The following is an 18,248-nucleotide window of genomic DNA, read 5'->3' on the forward strand; positions in this document are numbered from 1 at the left end:
GGGACTGTATATGGTGCTGGCAATTGAAATCTGGTCAGCTGCATATAAGGCAGGGGCAGTTCCACAACACAGCTCAGGCCACTACATGATATTCTTATAAGTTAAAAAAATACACTGAAATAAAATGATACATTGAACTTACACACTGAAAATTACAAATCCACTGTATAAACTCACCGTATACAACATATATGGTATAGAAATACATTGAATTTCTATACTGAAAATATTACTTTGGGATTGGGCAAATATCTCCACAGGCTGAGTACATGCTTTGCCCACAGTAAACCAAGATTTGATCCCTTGCTCCGCATGGTTTGCAACATACCGCTCTGACCCACCCCTGGCCACAAAGCTGAGAGTAGACTCGGAGCACGGCTGGGTGTGGCCCCAACCACCTCCCCAAAAACAGAAAACAAAAGGACAATGATCTTTAGCAATCCCCACCAATTGGGGTCAGTTTCAAGTCTAAGAGTGAAACCTCAGGATTTGGGACAAAATCCCTATAGAGGGAGACAAAAGCGCAAAACTCACAGTGCCACCAAAGCTGCAACAGCAGCCATGGCAGTGAGGCTTCCACACTGAGCATGAAAGTGAGGCTCACACAGGGGGACACGTACCAGAACACAAACCAGCCAGTCCCCAGTGTTCCTGTCCCTGGGAACTGTTCCACTCCCATCAGGAGCTCCCTGCTGTCTTCTCAGCTCTAAGCAAGACAGTGGTCAGCTGCAAAGCTGTGACAAAAGACGACCTCTGTGACGATGTCATTCCCTTTCTCCATGGCCACCTTGGAGGACAAGTGCTCACTTGACTTCAGCTGATGTCAGGAACAGCTGCAAACTCCTGCTTGCAGAAACTGGACATTCTTGAACATTAACTTTATTTTTGTCTTTTTTCAGGTCACCCTTGGTGATGCTCAGGGCTCACTCCTGGCTCTATATTCAGGAATTACTCCTGGTGGTGCTCAAGGGACCATATGGGATGTTGGAGATTGAACCCATGTCAGCCATGTGCAAGGCATATGACCTCCCCACTACCCTATTGCTCGGGCCCAGACATTGACTTTAATGTCCATCTTTACCTTTATTCTCAAAGGGGCCCACCCCCACGGGACTGGGGCACAGGTGTGGGCCTCCCATAGGCAGAGCTCGAGATCTCCCACTTGTCCCCCAAGTCCATCTTTCGAGGTTTTCTAAATGTCCACATGGGTCTCGTCTTCAGACCTGTCTTTGGAGTGCTGATGGAACTGCCGAGGTCCTGGCAAAGCTGTGCCCATGCTCCTGAACACTCACTGGTCCTGTCGCTCTCTGGCTGAGCCATATCTTGAACCCAAAGGCCCCATTCCAGCCAGACAGGGCACAACTGATCACTACCAGGAACTCTGGCGTTTGTTGTTGTTTTTATCTTCGAGTCACACCCGCCATGCTCAGGGTTTACTCCTTGATGGGGTCAGGGATCCACTCCCGGTGGATCCCTTTGGGGTGCATGCAAGGCCAGCGCTTTCCCCTGGGTCCTGTTACTCTGCCCCCCCATCCCCCTCCAGGAATTTTGGAAATCTGAGGCTCAGCCCTGGAGTCCTGGATGCTCACCACATGGGCTGGCACTTGTAGGCCCTCTCCCTGCGGTGAATGCGCTGGTGTGTCTGTAAGTGGGACAGCTGGCTGAAGAGCTTCCCGCATGCCTCGCACTTGTAGGGTTTCTCGCCGGTGTGGATCCGCCGGTGCAGCTTCAGGTAGGAGCGGGAGCAGAGGTACTTGCCGCAGACCTCGCACTGGCACGGCTTCTCGCCCGTGTGCACACGCCGGTGGGACTGCAAGTGTGACAGCTGGCTGAAGAGCTTCCCACACGCCTCACACTTGTAGGGCTTCTCGCCCGTGTGCAGGCGCTGGTGAAGCTTCAGGTTGGACGCCTTACTGAAGTGCTTCCCGCACTCCTTGCAGCCATATGGCTGCTCACCGGTGTGGACACTCTGGTGGATGTCCAGGTCCATGCTGGTCTTGTAGCGCTTCCCACACACCTCGCACTTGTGGGGCTTCTCACCACTGTGCACCTTCTGATGCGCCTGCACATGGGACTTTTGCACGAAGCCCCGGCCGCACACCCCACACTTGAAGGGCTTCTCGCCACTGTGCACACGCTGATGGGTGAGCAGGTGCGAGGCCCACCGGAAGCTCTTCCCGCACTCCTGGCAGCGGAAGGGCTTGTCGGCCGTGTGCACCATCTGGTGGTGGTTCAGGCTCGAGCGGGAGAAGAAGTTCTTGCCACACGTGCCACACTGGTAGGGCTTCTGCCCGGTGTGGACACGCTCATGGATTCGGAGGTTTGAGCTCCACGTGAAGCACTTCCCGCACGCCTCGCACTTGTAGGGCTTCTCCCCTGTGTGCACCCCGTAATGGATGTTGAGGACCGACCGACGGCGGAAAGTCTTGCCGCAGATGGCACAGGTGAAGGGTTTCTCCCCCGTGTGGACCCTCTGGTGGTAGCGGAGGTGGCAGGCATGCAGGAAGGCCCGGCCGCATTCCTCACACTTGTACAGTTTCCCGCCCACATGCAACTTGCAATGGTCACTGAGTGTGGCACGGTGGTTGAAGGCCTTCCCACACTGCTGACAGGCAAACAGTTTGGCCCCGGCGGGGATTTTTGGTGGCACTGGCAGAGGCAAGCTCTTCCTTGGCTCCATCTTGCAGTGACATGGCTTCCGGCCTGGGCGGGCGCTCGGGTGTGGGTGACAAGTGGAACCGGCAAAGCAGCTTTTTCCACACTCGCCACATGCGTGAAGCTTTGCTCCAACTTCCAGTGGCTGTGGAAGTTCAGCACTGGAGACGTCGCTGTGGGACTTTTTGGACCGGCATCCCCAAGAGGGACGCAGGGCTGGGTGAGTCACAGACAGTCCTGCCCCCATCTGGCCCGGTGACCCCCCATGTTTCTGGAACTGAGCTTTCTTGATCATGGATGCCTGACACCTGAAGTCACGTACCACCTGCTGCCAGATATACCAGCAGGCAAGTTCTTCACAGGGTTTCACATCTGGAATACGCTCTGTCTTGTGCTGGAGCTTGACTCCTGTGAGGACAGAGAACATAGGTGTGGACAAGTCAAGGCTTCATTCAGGGCCTCCGGGATGAAGGATTCCAACAAATGTTCCTTTTGTTCCTCTGGGGGTATGACAGCTTCTGACTCACCTGCCCAGGAGAGACCCCCGTGGGCCAATTTGGAGCCCCATCAGATCACATCTGGTAGGTACAAGGTAGAAACCAAAGACTTCGTCATGAGATGCTGCATAATGTGAAGCTGTTATTTCTGGTGCACTTTAAAATCAGTGGTTAGGCTGTCAATTCTGTCACATGAAGTAGGACTCAACAACACACTTGCAGGGAAAACCAACATAATCAGGTACCAGAGCAATAGTACAGTGGGTAGGGTGGTGCCTTGCATAGGCCAACCCGGGTTCAATCCCCAGCATCCCATATGGTCCCCAGAGCACCTCCAGGAATAATTCCTGAGTGCAGAACCAAGAGTAACCTCTAAGCATTGCTGGGTGCGATCCAAAAAGGAAAAAAAAAAAAATAAAGCAAAACAGAAAGCACAGAATCCTCCTTTCATTTTTGCTTGTTCTGTTCTGTGGCCACCCCAGTGATACATGGAGGATATACCCCCTCGCCTAGCTCTGAGTTCAGGGGTTCCTCCTAGGGGTGGTCCTTGGAGGAGCCCACTGAGCCATCTATCTGGCCCCCAGAATCCTTTATTTTGTTTTGTTTGGGGGTAGGCCACACCTGGCCATGCTCAAGGCTTACTCCTGGCTCTGTGCCCAGGGATCACTCCTGACAGTACTTGAGGGACCATATGTGGTGCTGGTGATCAAACCCAGGTCAGCGCCCAACCCGCTACACTATTGCTCCGACCCGAGAATCCTCATTTTAAACACTATTCATGATGCAGTGTACCACCCACTGACATGACTTCAACAAAACACAAATTTGCCTATTGACAAACCCAAATGCTCTTCTTCTGTCTTTGGGTGGGATGAAATCCCTGAACTCCGGGAAGAGCCCCAAAGGCTGAAATGCCTGAGGATACTATCCTACCTCTGGGGGTGCAGTAATCAGTGTGTGTGTGTGTGTGTGTTGGGGAGGGGTATGATCGCTCCTTACCCACTGAGAGCAGGTTCCGGAAGTTCTCCAGCATCACTTCACGGTACAGCTTCCGCTGGATGGGCTCCAGGAGTCCCAGCTCCTCCTCCGTGAAGACTACTACCACATCCTTGAAAGTCACCGCCTCCTGCAACATCAAACAGGGCACCATCCCCTTACAGTCCTCCTCCGCTGAGAAGAGGAGCCCTCACTAGCAGGTCCGTGATGACTGACCGTGACTTTTGGACAGACACAGTTGCTGACACCCTGGCCCTTGTGCCTCCTGTCCTGTGTGGGTACATGAAGACTGACACCCCACCCTCCAGTATCAGCGTTTCTACAGAATTAGTGGAGAGACACAGGAAAGAATCTGGCCAACAGGGCTCAGGTCAACCCTTGAAACAAAGGCTTGTGCCAGATGACAGCACAGTGCAGAGGGCATTTGCCTTGCACGCGGCCGACCCAGGTTTGATTCCTTGGCATTCCATCTGGCCCCTGAGCATGGCCAGGAGTGATTCCTGAGTGCAGAGCCAGGAATAGTCCCTGAGTATTGCCAGGTGTGGACCAAAAAGAAAAGAAGAAAAAGAAAGAAAACAAAGGCTCTGTAGATACCTAAGTTTATAATTGGAAGTTTATAACCAAGAAGTCCTTCAGTTGGTAGATGGATAACACACTGGCAAAACCTGACAGGAGGGTACAATTGATTGACTGACTGATTGACTCGTTTGGGGACCATATCCAAAAGGGCTCAGGCACCATAGTAAAGGAGCCGAGCCGTAGTAAAGCCAGTAGGGCACTTACCTTGCATTATTGTATCTGCATGGCTGATGCAGATACAATACTCGGCACCCCAGAGAGTCCCCAAACCCCAGGAGTGATCCCTAGCACAAAGTCATATAAACTCCATGCACCACAAAAACAAATGAAAAGAAACAAAAACAAAACAAAAAGAAACAAAAAAGTGCTCAGGGGCTATTCCTGGCTCTGTGCTCAGAGTGAGCCTGGCGGTGGTCCTGTGGGGACAATCCCATATGGTGCCATAGTCAGCTGCATACAAGGCAAGTGTCTTACCCTGTGCGCTATCTCTGCAGCCACAGAAGAGAATAATGAAATGTTAAAAAGCCACGATTTGGGGCCAAAGAGACAGTATGACAGCGATGCTCAGGACTTTGCATACGGCCAACCTGGGTTCAATCCCCAGCATCCCATATGGTTCCGGAAGCACCGCCAGGAGTAATGCCTGAGTATAGACAGAGCCAGGAGTAAGCTCTGAGTACTGCCAGGTGTGACCAGAGAAAGAAAGAAATGAAGGGCTAGTTGGTACAGCAAATAAGGAGCTTGCTCTGCATGCAGCCAATCCTGGTCAACCTCCGACACCACATAAGGTACCTCAAACCCCACCAGGAGTGATCCCCACACACCTTGAACGCAGTCATTATTCCGTCCTGCTCCTGGAGAACTGGACTCCTGAGGGCTTGTGTGTCCAGAAGCTGATTGGGCCCCACACTGTCTGAGAAAGGTCAGAAAAAAGGACATGGGTAGGTGACCAGTAAACTGGCTTCCCGTCCTAAGACACCTACCACTGTGTACACTGGTAAACCAGCCAAGCTGGTAGCACAAGCTTTGTTACTGAGTGCAGCATGTGCATGTGCATGTGCATACACACACACGTGCACACAGATGCACACACACGTGCACACATGCATACACACACACATGCATGTACATGCAACACATGCACACATGGCCAACAGGGTTCAATCCCCAGCACTCCATATGGTTCTCTGAAGTAATGGTGCACCAGGAGTGATTCCTGAGTGCAGAACCAGGAGTAAGTCCTGAGCATTACCTGATGGAGTCCAAAACCAAAAATAAGGCCAAAAAAAAAAAAGAGAGAGATATTGGTTTGGTTTGGTTTGGTTTTGGTTTTAGAGCCACACCCAGCAGTGCTGCAGGCTTAATCCTGCTGCATTGCTCAGGAACACTGAGGTGGTATGGGGAAGTAAACTCAAAGAAAGTGGCCTTAACCCTGTACTATCTCTCCAGCCCTGAAAATGTTCTAAATGTTCCCCCCAGGTAAATTTTGGTATTAAAAGGAAAAACATCTTTTTGGTGGAGAATAAAACAAGTCTCTTCTAGCAGGTGAAGAAAACTGATGTCACCAGAGCCAAACCCAAGATTTGAGGTTTAAGGAAGCCCTCTCCACTTCTGTGGAGGTCCAAACTGAACTCTGATCCCTTCCAGGAGAACCTCCTAGGATGGACTTTCTCCAGATCAATTTGCCCAACTTTCTCCTCTTCCTTTTTCTGGGATAGAGAGAAGATCCTTACCAGCGGGGCTTTCCCTCCAAGGGAGTAACTCCTGCTCCATTTTCAGCTTCCTTTCAGTGTTTGCTTCCCTCTCTCCCCCACAACGTTGCCAATCTAGAAGCCAGAGGGGATAGAACTGAGTTTAAGGCATTACTGATGTTGCAAGCAGCTGAGATCTGGTCCAAATCCAGGTGCTGCACACGGACCCCTGAGCAATGCAGAGCCAGGAAGAAGCCCCCACCCAATTCCCAAAAATACAAGTATTGGGGGGCAAAGAATCTCACCACTGGGGTGAGAGGAAGTTAAATGGGGGTGGGGGTGCTGATGGCTGGCGGCAACTTGGTCTTGGCATTTTCAATGAAGTCATTGCAAGAACAAGTTTTAGATCTAACCACTAGGAACATCAGTGCACTGCAGCGAGGTGTTCTTTTCGAAGAAGAAAGGGATGAGGGAAGGACGCAGGGTCTGAACCGCGACCAGTTCTGCAGTCCCGAGAAATGGGGATGAGGTTCTGTCCTCCCCCTGCCCCCAGACCGGTCAGAAGCGGTTTGGGAACAAGTCCAGCCGGGATCAGAGGGGAGCACTCGGTGGAGGCCCTTCAGCGGCGGCTTGATGGATGGTTTGGGGGGAAACGAGCCCCCTGATAAGACTAAAGCCCAGCTGGCAGGAGGCTTCCGCCCCCCGCGCGGCAGAACTGCCCTTAAGAGAATTGTTCCGTGTCCTCCAATTCTCCACCCCACTGCATGAGGCAGGCACGAGGGTCGCCCCGATATGACATGGAAAAACAGAAATGCAAGAAACTCACCCGGACTTGTGCGCCAGGTTGGGGGAGCCGGGGAGCACCGGACACCTCCCAGCCCAGGAGATGCCAGACCCGAGCGTTCCAAATGCGAACGGGGCGACAAGGCTCCGCCGAGGGTCCCCCCACCTCTCATGACCCCGCTCCGGCAGCAACGCCCCCCAGAACCCAAGCTTTTGTGGGAACGGCAGAAAGGTCGGGAAACGCAGAACCCACTCACCACCGGCAAGGAGAGAGGTAAATGGATCACCTGGAGCAGTTACACACCCCTCCCGAGAACAGCCTCCCAGAACTCCGGCGGCCCCGGGAATACACTTCCCACAATCCCTTGCGCCAGCGGGTGTGAAAAAGTGACGCTAGGACACTGTGGACTACATTTCCCAGAATTCCAGAGAACACCGCCCCGATGGGAAGCGCCTGTGACTCCTAGACTCTGTGGGACTACATTTCCCACAGTGCTTCTGGGGACACCTTTTTTTTTTTATTGGCGGAGTTCGTGAGTTTGAAGAGGGAAGTATTTCCTTAGGCACGATTCGCTTAAGTGTACAGGTCTGCAGTTATTACAGCATTGGAAGGTTGAACAGCGAGGTTTTTTTTTTCTGCTTTTTGGGGTCACACCTGGCGATGCACAGGGGTCACTCCTGGCGGTGCTCAGGGGACCATATGGGATGCTGGGAATCGAACCCGGGTCGGCCGCGTGCAAGGCAAACGCCCTACCCACTGTGCTATCTCTCCAGCCCGAACAGTGAGTTTTGAGGGGAAAAAAAGTTAGGTGAATGAAGTGGAAATGTTCCATGTAGGGGCGAAAGGGAGTTGAAAGGAGGAGGGGAAATGTGTCGTGCAATCTATAAGAGAATTAAACATGACTTTGGAGAGTAGGAGGGATGGAATGGTTTTGTGGCGGAAAAGGTGTGCAAAGAAGTTGTTAGCCTCGACTCCAGCTCTAAGGTAGTACAATCAAGACTCGTGCGAAATTACTACGTACCAGTAGTTATAAAGGAGATACAGATACAGAGAAATCATCACAGTCTGACACAGAAGAGTTAAAACTGGTAAAACAGAAATAACAGCAAAATACCAATACTTTTTGAGCAGCTCTTAGTAATAGATTAATTCAACAAGACTGCATCAATTTTTGGAAGGACTAAAACTATTTTTATAACCCTTTGATCAATCCTAAATATTCCAGAATACCAGCACAACAGTTAAGAACCCAGATTAAGCTGGAGCGAATTTTTTTTTTTATTGGATTTTTTATTGTTGATACGGAGCTGTACCCACTGTGCTCAGGGATCAGCCCTGGTGGTACTGGGAAACCACATGGAGTGCTAGGAATTTAATCCTGCAAAAAAGGTGCCCTACTCATTGTACTGCCTCTCCTAACCCTCTGTTGCCTTGCCTTTATAAGAATTCACTAATTATTGAGTAATGGGCCATGGTCCAAGATGATAATTTATTCTGGTGGGTTTTTTTCCCCCACATCCAGCGATGCTCAGGAGTTACTCCTGGTTCTGTACTCAGGAATCACTTCTGGGCGTGCACAAGTGATCATATGAGATGCCAAGAATTGAACCCAAATTGACTGTGTACAAGGAAAGTACCTTGTCCCCGTGCTATGTCTCTTAGGTCACCTAACTGATCATCATGGGTCTTGCCCATCTCCACCTGAATCGAACCTTCCCTTTCCAGTAGAACCACTGATGTTAACCAAGTTCTATCCCAGGGTACAAATCACCCATCTCTCATGGTCCACTAATTGTCTCACTTTGGGACATCATACCAATGTACCAGCATAGATGTTTTTGTTTTATTTGGACCCCAGTGGCTTTGTGCTCAGGGGCCATGCCTGGCAGCACTCAGGAAACCCTATGTGGTGCCAGGATTCAAGTCAGTGTCCATACCTGCAACTAGCCATGTTCTAGGCAAGTGCCTTAATCTTTTGTACTGTCTCCCCAGCCCCCACAGATCCTTTGCCTCACAGTGACTGATGCTTCACAGATCTACTCTTGGCTTCTGTTTCCTGACATGTAACTGTCAATGGCACCTTCATAGGCTTCATAAAAACCTGAATGGTTTCTCCTGGGTACCCAAGTATCATTGACTCTGCCCAACATACATATTCATCAGGCTTTTTTGTTTTGTTTTGGGGTCACACCCAGCAGTGCTCATGCGCTATTCTCAGAGTAGTACTCAGAGGGACCATGTGGTAATAGAGGTCACACCAGGCCTTTCACACACAAAACACTCACTTTTATCCTTTGGGTGATGTCGCTGGATCCCAGTTCAGACCGCTTAAGAAAGGACTATTTGAAACTTTTTGTTTCTGTCATCAAGAGAGGAAAGTTGTGATCTACTGAGGGGGTGCTAAATCATAAACTAGATAATGGCTTTCCAAATAATCCCTCTTTTGCCAACTGCATTAGCATTCAACATTTAGCATCCAACCCTCTTAACACTCAACATTTAGGGTCCAAGACACCCTGCCAAGATGCAGTTAGAGGGTTTGAATCAACTTTTTAAGAACACACCTGGTGATGCTTAGAGCTTATTCCTGGCTCTGCGTTCAGGGTGTACTCCTGATAGGGCTGGGGGGACCACATGGGGTGATTAATATTGAATTTGTGTTGGCTGCGTGCAAGCAAATACAGTGCCCTACCCACTGCAATTGCTCTGGCCCCCTGAACTCTCTTTCTGATCTGTAATACCCAGACAACTTCCTTACCCATTTAACAACATATCCCTAAGGTTTTTTTTTTTTTTTTCAGTTCTGGCATGATATGTCGACTGGTACCCAGTTGTAGGGAAGACAATAGAATGGGATCCTGAGAACTGTGGGCCCATTGTTGTGGGAAAAAAGCTACATAAAAGTTCTGCCAAACCTGCGTCCATTGGAAAGGTTGGCTGATTGGGCCCCAGTCCCACATCTGTCATTGGGTACATCTTCCAAAAGGGAAAGACCTTAAGTTGGTTCCCAGCACCCACATTCTCAACAATGGTTCTTCATCACCACGCAGCTTCCAACTTGCTTCACTTTGCCAGATATACTTAGCTCAACTTAAGCAATGACATCACCCAAGAAAAGATTCCAGTGTTGGCTAGTTTGGGATCATACCTTCCCAGTGCTCAGAAGCCACATCTGTCTTGGTGTTCAGGGGATCATGGAGGATCAGGGATCAACCCTGAAACCCTGGAATTCAAAGCCTGGGCTCCAGGTGCTGGAGAGATGATATAGTGGGAAAGGTACTTACCTCACATGTGGCCAACCTGGGTACGATCCCCAGCATCCCATATGTCCCCTGAGCCCACCATGAGTGATACCTGAGTGCAGAGTCAAGAGGAATCCCTGAACATCACCGGGTATGGCCCCAAAACAAAAAAGCCTGGGCTCCAGCCCCTTGAACTATTTCCCTGACACCAAACTCCATGCCATGCACTCATCACACATTATCTTTCAGGAACTACCATGAGACTTGCTGACTGAAGTAGTTTGAGGTCAACTTTGCTTGGGGGATCTCTCACATCTGAGTTCATTTACAAGAGATCCTGGAGGTTGTTGCCTTAGCTAAAGGTTGATGGACACAGGGAACTTGAAGGTGTGAGCTAATGCCACCAAGGAGTGAGCCTCGTCTCTTGCGTGGCTTTGGGGTCACCTTCAAAGACATGAACCTCCTGCACTGCATGGTGCAGTGCTCTCTCCTTGCCTCATCTGTGCAGGCAGGATTCCCATAAAATGCCTCAAGGGTTGGGGGCAAAGATATAGTATAGCAGGTACAATATTTGCCTTGCATACAGCCAGCCCAGATTCAATCCTCAATATCCCAGAGGGTCCCCCCAAACCCTGAAAATGGAGCCGAGTAATTCCTGAGCACTGCCAGGTTTGGGTTAACCTCTGAACACCCCTCCCCCCTCCAAAAGCCTCAGTGCTCTTAGGAACCATGCTCTTGATGGCCATTCCTGCCACCACTTAGACATACCAAAGGGGGACTGTCCAGAGTGGTCACCCAAGCCTCACCTTGGGCAGAGAGCTTGGGGTGGGGCTTCTGGTCATGTTACAGAGGAGTTGTTGTGACACTGACTGCCACTGGTAGGAAAAAGAAAACTTTGTTTTGGTTTTGGGGCCACACCCAGCAGTGCTCAGGGATTACTCTTATCTCTGCACTCAGGAATTACTTCTGGCAGTGCTTGGGGACCATATGGGATTGAACCCAGGTCAACTGTGTGCAAGGCAAACATCCTCCCTGCCATCCTATTTCTCTATTTCTCACCCCCACCAAAGAAAACAAATACTTGGGACTGGAGCAATAATACAGTGGGAGGGTTCTTGCCCTGAATGCAGCTGACCTGGGCTCAACCCCCAGCACCCATAGGTCCCCCAAGATTGCAAGGAGTGATCACTGAGCATCCCCAGTGTACATCCACAAAAGAAAACAAATTGGGACCTTAAATGAAACATAGTTTTTTTTTTTTGGCCACTCCCAGCAGTACTCAAGAGCAACTCCTAGCCCAGTGCTCAAGGAGCAATGCAGTGCCGGGGACCAAGTCTGGTCTCTTGCATACAAAAGCATATGTACTCCCACTCCGGGTTATAGCCTGGCCACAAACACAGTTCTTATGTCTGGGACCAAAACAAACTCATGGATGACAAGTGAAATGCATCGAAAATTTAAGCTTCTGCAATACAAAAGTACTGTTAGTGAAATAAAAACACAAACCAATCACACAGCAGGAATGAAAGATATACAAAACATGGAACTGACAAACACACGTATCCACAACAAATAAACTAAAAACCAAGCATGACCAACCAGTCCACCCAAGAAAATGGTGTATGCAAACAGTCATATATAAAAATGCTCCATGACCCATGGAAGAAATGCAAATTGAAACAAAGATACCACTATAACTTTTCTGAAGTGTCAAAAATGGGAAGAAAAATAAATGTGCAATGATAATGGGAATGCAAAACAGAGTATCCTTTTGGGGGGGGGGACTTTTGGGGTCACACCCAGAGATGCTCAGGGGTTATTCCTGGCTCTGCGTTCAGGAATTATTCCTGGTGGTGCTCAGGGGACCACATGGGATGCCGGGAATAGAACCCGGTCAGCCACATGCAAGGCAAAAGCCCTTCCCACTCTACTATTGCTCCGGCCCAGGATACCGATTTTAGAAGCTGGTCAGATTTGCATAGTCTTTTCATATAACCTAACAATCCCATTCCTATGTATTCATAAGACAATTAATCCTTACACTGACACATACCCCATATGCCAATGTTTTACAGCTGCTTTTTTCTCTTGGGGGGGGGGGGTGGATTTTGGAGTCACACCTGTATCTACTTGGGCTTTCTCCTCTCTCGGCATTCAGGGATCATTTCCAGTGGATCTCAGGGGAACCTATGGGGTGCCAGGGATAGAATCTGGGTCTACTGTGTGCAATGCTTGTGTGGAAGCACCCTACCCGCAGTACTGTTGCTCTGGCCCCTAGCTGCTTTCTTTATGATCACTTAAAGCTGGAAACTCAAATTGTGCTCAGAATAGGTAAGGGGGAAATGCTACAGAGTAAAACACAGCAATAAAAAGAACAACTACCAACATACATATCAATAGATGAACCCAGGAGTCAGTGAAAGAAGCTAGGTGCTATGGTGGATAATGTGGGATTCTGGAAAAAAAACTACACAGAAAGGAAACAGGTTTAAGACCGCCAAGGATGCTGGGGTGGCTAGGATGTGAGGAGGCTGACTTTGAAAGTGTAACAAAGAAATGTGGGTAGATCTGGGTAGAATATGATTGTTTACAGAGGTAGCAATGACAGTATTTGCCAAAACGAAAGCCTGAGGGGCCAGGGATGACACTCAAAAGGTGGGGCCCTGAATGTAAGAGGCCCCAAGTTGGATCTCCACACTACATGCCCCAAGTGTAGTCCCGAAGGCACTCAAGCTGGGCTGCAGGTACCCCTGATTAAATACCTAAACCAGAACAGAAAATGATACTTTAGGGGCTGGAGCAATAGCACAGCAGGTAGGGCGTTTTCCTTGCATGCAGCCAATCCAGGTTCGATTCCCAGCATCCCATATGGTCCCCTGAGCATCGCCAGGAGTAATTCCTGAGTGCAGAGCCAGGTGTAACCCCTGAGCATCGTCTGGTGTGACCTAAAAAGCAAAAAAAAAAAAAAAGAAAATGATACTTTAATGAAGAAAATTATACTTAAGTGTCAGACCTGAGCAGGGCACTTACCTGGGTTTAATCCCAGGTACTCAATACCCTGAGCACTGCAGGAGTAATCCCTGAGTGCAGAGCAAGCCATGAGCACTGCCAGGTGTAATATTCACCCTTCCCCCTTTAGCAAAAAAAAAAAGCTGATGTCACTGCATATAAATTATTCCTTTAAAAAAGCTTTGAAGATTTCCTATAGATGCCTTTTATCAAATTTTGGGGGAGTTGGAGTCTTGGATCACACCCAAAGGTGCTCAGGATTTATTCTTGGCTATGTTCAAGGATCACTCCTGGTAGTGTTCAGGGAACCATCTGTGATGCTGGGGATCGAACCTGTATCAGTTGCATGCAAGGCCATAGGCTCTGTACTATCTCTCTGGCCCCTGAAGAATTTTTGTTTTCGAGCCACACATGGCAGTGTTCAGGGATCACTCCTGGAAGATTTGGACACCATATGGGATGCTAGGGTTAAAACCTGGGTCAGTCATGTGCAAGGTAAGTGCCCCACCCGCTGTACTATCACTTCAGCCACTGAAAAAAAAATTTTTTAAATGTAGATATGACTTTTGTCAAGCACTTTCTCTGAATTTGCAGAGATGATTATCTGTATGAGTCTGAAAGTTAGACATGATCATATGTCAAATCACAGGGAAAGAGTGAGTTCATGTGCAGCTCAAGAACAGACAACCAGGCTGGAGCAATAATACAGTGGGTAGAGCGTTTGCCTTGCATGTGGCCAACCCAGGTTCAATCTCCGGCATCCCATATGGTCTCCCAAGCACTGCCAGGAGTAACCCCTGAGCATTTCTGGGTGTGATCCAGAAAGAAAAAAAAAAGAAGAAGAACAGACAACCACTCTGCTGTCCAGGAATCAGGCTTGTTGCCACTCAGGTGGGGACTGACAGGAAATATGTATAAAGAAACCATCTGGTTTAACAGAAACTTTGTGTACACTGACCTGGGGGTGGGGGGGGAGGGTGACAGCAAGTGCAAACACTTGTCAAAATTCATGACACTGTAAACAAACAGGAGATTTATGCATGCTCCTGATGCCTCACAGGGCACCGCCAGTGTCAAAAGTGCAGATTACAGCCAGGTGACATGCTCTCTGGACCCTTTAGAGAGCTGCCCTCTGCAGTGGGAGAAACTCTAGTTCACAGGAGCTGCAGGGTTGGGGGAAAGGAATTTGTGTCTAATTCACACATCTTCCAAGTCCTGCAGAACTCCTTCTGGAAGCACAATGGCAGAAGATGGCCTGCCCTTTTACTCAACAATACCTTGAACAGTAACAAGACACTGGGTCCTGGAAAGGCAGGGAAGTCAAAACTGTCCCCACTCGCTTTGCTGCATATGTTCTTGCGGAGGATATTATGGGTTTTGCTCTCCGTAGTCTGAGTTCTCTGCAGGGCGGTCTCCTCCGTCTTAAGTCTCTCTTGTCACGTACCTGCTCAGGGTTATGTTTCTGAACCAAGTCCTGCTGTCTCCACTTGCAGAAGACTTCGCTGCTATGTGGTCCCTACAGCCCACTCTGGCTGAAGCCCTCTCTGATCAAGCCAGCACTCTGCCATGTGTTTGATGAAGAAAACAACGAAGAGGAAGGCAGTCCTGATGATTGGACGCTTCTGACCTCTAGTTGAGGAATGGAAAGCATCTCACTGCGCTTCCCGCCGAGAGGCATTCTCTGAGGGGGCTGCGACTCTGCTGCCCTCGTCATCGGCATGGACGCGCTGATGGATGATGAGGCTCGAGCTCCAACTGAAGCCCTTGCCGCACTCAGCGCACTTGTAGGGCTTCTCCCCCGTGTGGACGCGCTGATGGGCCTGCAGGTACGAGCTCCAACTGAAGCCCTTGCCGCACTCCTCGCACTTATACGGCTTCTCCCCTGTGTGGACCCTCTGGTGCGCCTGCAGGTAGGACCTCTGCCTGAAGCGCTTGCTGCACACCTCACAGCGGTAGGGTTTCTCGCCTGTGTGCACGCCGCGGTGGGCCAGGAAATTGGAGGCTCGGCAGAAGCCCTTCCCGCACTCCTCGCACTGGTACGGCTTCTCGCCTGTGTGGCACCGCTGGTGGGCTTGGAGCTGTGAGCCCACGCTGAAGCCCTTGCCGCACTCGGCGCACTGGTACGGCTTCTCACCCGTGTGGACCCGCTGGTGCACCTGGAGGCTGGAGAACTGGCTGAAGGCCTTCCCGCACTTCTCACACCGGTAGGGCTTCTCCCCGGTGTGGATCCGGCAGTGGACGTTCAGATCCGAGCTCCGGCTGAAGCCCTTCCCACACGTGCCGCACTTGTAGGGCTTCTCGCCTGTGTGGCCCCGCTGGTGGGCCAGCAGGTTGGACGCCTGGCTGAAGCCCTTCCCGCACTCCTGGCACTTGTAGGGCTTTTCACCCGTGTGCACGCGGCAGTGGATGTGGAAATCCGAGCTCCGGCTGAAGCCCTTCCCGCACGCGTCGCACTGATAGGGCTTCTCGCCCGTGTGGCCCCGCTGGTGGTCCAGGAGGTTGGAGGCCCGGCAGAAGCCCTTGCCGCACTCGGCGCACTTGTAAGGCTTCTCACCCGTGTGGCTTGTCTGGTGTGCCTGCAGGTGGGAGCCCACACTGAAGCCCCGGCCGCACTCCTCACACTTGTAGGGCTTCTCCCCAGTGTGGACGCGGCAGTGGATGTTGAGGTGGGAGCTGTAGCTGAAGCCCTTGCCGCACACCTGGCACTTGTAGGGCTTCTCACCTGTGTGGGTGCGCTGGTGTGCCTGCAGTCGCGAGAGCCAGCTGAAGCCCTTGCCGCACTCATCACAGTGGTACGGTTTGCTGCTGCCCCGGCGGGGCCGCAGGGGTGCACCCTGACCGAGCCCACACTCCTGACCCCCAGGGGGTTTCACAGGGCCGGGCGAGCTCCCCTCCACGTTCCTCCCACACTGTGCGGATCTGTGTGGGTGCTCTTCAGGAGAGATGCGCTGGCGAGGAGGTGGGCACCGCTGAGAGACGGCCTGGCACGACGTGTCGCCTCTGGGTGACTTCTCCCTGCTGTGGGTTCTGTGATGGGCTTGAAGACTTGACAGCCGACGGAAGGAGCTGGTGCATTTCTCACACATATAGGGCTTCTCGCCCACCAGGGGTAGCTGGTTCTCTTGGTGAGGCGCGCTGGGAATTGGACCGTCCTCCCCCATGAAGGGTCTCTCTGCACAGTGGACTCTGTGGTGCACCTGCAGATAGATATTCGGAAGGAAGCCTTTGCCATGTCCCCCATTTTCCGAAAGGGCACCACCCTGCTTTTCCAACCGAGAGGCGCCCATGTGAACATGTACTACAGATTCCTGACATTTGGCTAATTCCTTTGCAACCTGGAGCCAGATCTGTGAGCAGGAAAGTTCTCCACGGGGCAGGGACTTTGATGTCGCTTCCTGTAGAGCCTCCAGCTCTTTCAGATTCTTGTCTCCTGAAGGAACTAAGAGAATGAAGAGAAGGGATGTGAAGGTTTTGTCATAGGCTAAAACAAAGGCACACACCTCAGGCTTTACTTATCCAGAAGATTCCCGTTGACTACATCACCACATATTGCATCCTCTGATTTACCTGCCTCCAGGAGGCAAGAGGTGGTCTCCAGGCTCCATTCATTATGTATTAGTGAAACCCACTTAGAATCATACTATTTATTTTGGGGGGTGGAATGTGGGTAGGAGGCAGAGGATGGGCCACACCCAGTGATGTTCAGAGGCTATTTCTGGCTCTGGGCTCTGGGTGGGCTCTTTTCAAGATCTTGTGAGAATTTCTTTTTTCCCAATCAAGAGCAGATATTTTCTTAGGGAACTTGCCTACAAAGTGGCTCTCAGAGCCAGAGATAAGGCACAGAGATTAAAGGGATTGCCTTGTATCCTGCCAGAGTTCAAATCCCGGAGGACCACCAGGGGTCACCCCTGAGCACTGAGCCAGGAACAGCCCCTGAGCACTGCTGGGTGTATCCCAATCCCACCTCTCCCCTGTGCCAAGTAACAGTGAAAGTGCAACCAAGACAGCTGCAGTAATCTCCAGCCTGGTCCAGTCCAGACCTGGACTTGGACCAATAGTAGAGCTTGGGAGACTACTAGGGCACAGGATGCGTGCTGTCCCCCGGCTCTTACCCAAGCTGCTGATGCTGTGGGTGACTGTCCTCAGCACCCAGCGCTTTTCTTCTCTCCCCCACTGGGACAGCTCATCTGGTGTGAAGGACTGATGCCCTGAGGAAGGCAAGGACCAGCGACCCGTTAGAGGTCCAAAGGACTATGACGCTACCGCATAGTTCTCAATATAGTAGCTGCTGAACTTTCAAATATGCATTTTCCAAACAATACATTAGGGGGCATAAACCCAGACGGTATAGACTTAAGTATGAATTATAGTAAGGAAGGAAAAAAATGACTATTTTCATCATACCCTATGATGGGTGTGTGGTTTCACTCTGAGGCACAAAGGTGGGATTTTTAAGTTTTCTCTCTCACATTGTCCATGGTGACAGGCTATATAGCTTTTGCCATAAATGTAATTACTACCATACGTTCTTGAGCTGCTAACTGGAAATGATCTCAATTTGACAAAGGCCAAAAAGCACCATCAGGCTGCCAGTTTACAGCCCATTCACAAAACACACTCTGACCAGGCACAAAATCTGGATGGCTCAGGGGTAGAATGTCTGCCTTGCTAGTATAAGGTTTCAGGTTTGATCCCTGGCACCACCCACACACTGAGTGTCAATCTGGAGACAACCTGGGATCACAACCAATTGTGTGATCTCCAGAGTAGTCAATCAAGTGAGTGAAAGAATTGA

The 18,248-nt window shown here is 50.6% G+C and overlaps 2 protein-coding genes across 5 annotated transcripts in view; both read right to left on the minus strand.

Moving 5' to 3' along the window:
- LOC130044372 (zinc finger protein 226-like) overlaps positions 1–7,550 on the minus strand; it is a 30,312-nt gene extending 22,762 nt beyond the window's left edge. Inside the window, exons 1-4 of one of the 2 annotated variants that reach the window (XM_056137094.1) lie at positions 7,459–7,550; positions 5,552–5,640; positions 4,152–4,278; positions 1,542–3,063 (exon numbers count right to left, since the gene is read on the minus strand). In XM_056137094.1, coding sequence (XP_055993069.1) covers positions 1,586–3,063; positions 4,152–4,278; positions 5,552–5,566 — 1,620 coding nt within the window. In that variant the 5' untranslated portion in view covers positions 5,567–5,640; positions 7,459–7,550 and the 3' untranslated portion in view covers positions 1,542–1,585. Of the gene's footprint in view, positions 1–1,541; positions 3,064–4,151; positions 4,279–5,551; positions 5,641–7,458 lie in introns of those variants that run through there. The other variant, XM_056137093.1, reaches the window with a different exon arrangement.
- Positions 7,551–15,086: 7,536 nt separating this feature from the next.
- LOC130044373 (zinc finger protein 45-like) overlaps positions 15,087–18,248 on the minus strand; it is a 203,019-nt gene continuing 199,857 nt past the window's right edge. For all 3 annotated transcript variants that reach the window (XM_056137096.1, XM_056137097.1, XM_056137095.1), the window contains 2 exons: positions 17,566–17,661; positions 15,087–16,892 (listed from right to left, as the gene is read on the minus strand). In XM_056137096.1, coding sequence (XP_055993071.1) covers positions 15,106–16,892; positions 17,566–17,661 — 1,883 coding nt within the window. In that variant the 3' untranslated portion in view covers positions 15,087–15,105. The remainder of the gene's footprint in view (positions 16,893–17,565; positions 17,662–18,248) is intronic.

The sequence above is a fragment of the Sorex fumeus genome, unplaced genomic scaffold (assembly GCF_029834395.1).
Source record: "Sorex fumeus unplaced genomic scaffold, SorFum_2.1 ptg000122l, whole genome shotgun sequence".
In the NCBI taxonomy this organism is placed as follows: domain Eukaryota; kingdom Metazoa; phylum Chordata; class Mammalia; order Eulipotyphla; family Soricidae; genus Sorex; species Sorex fumeus.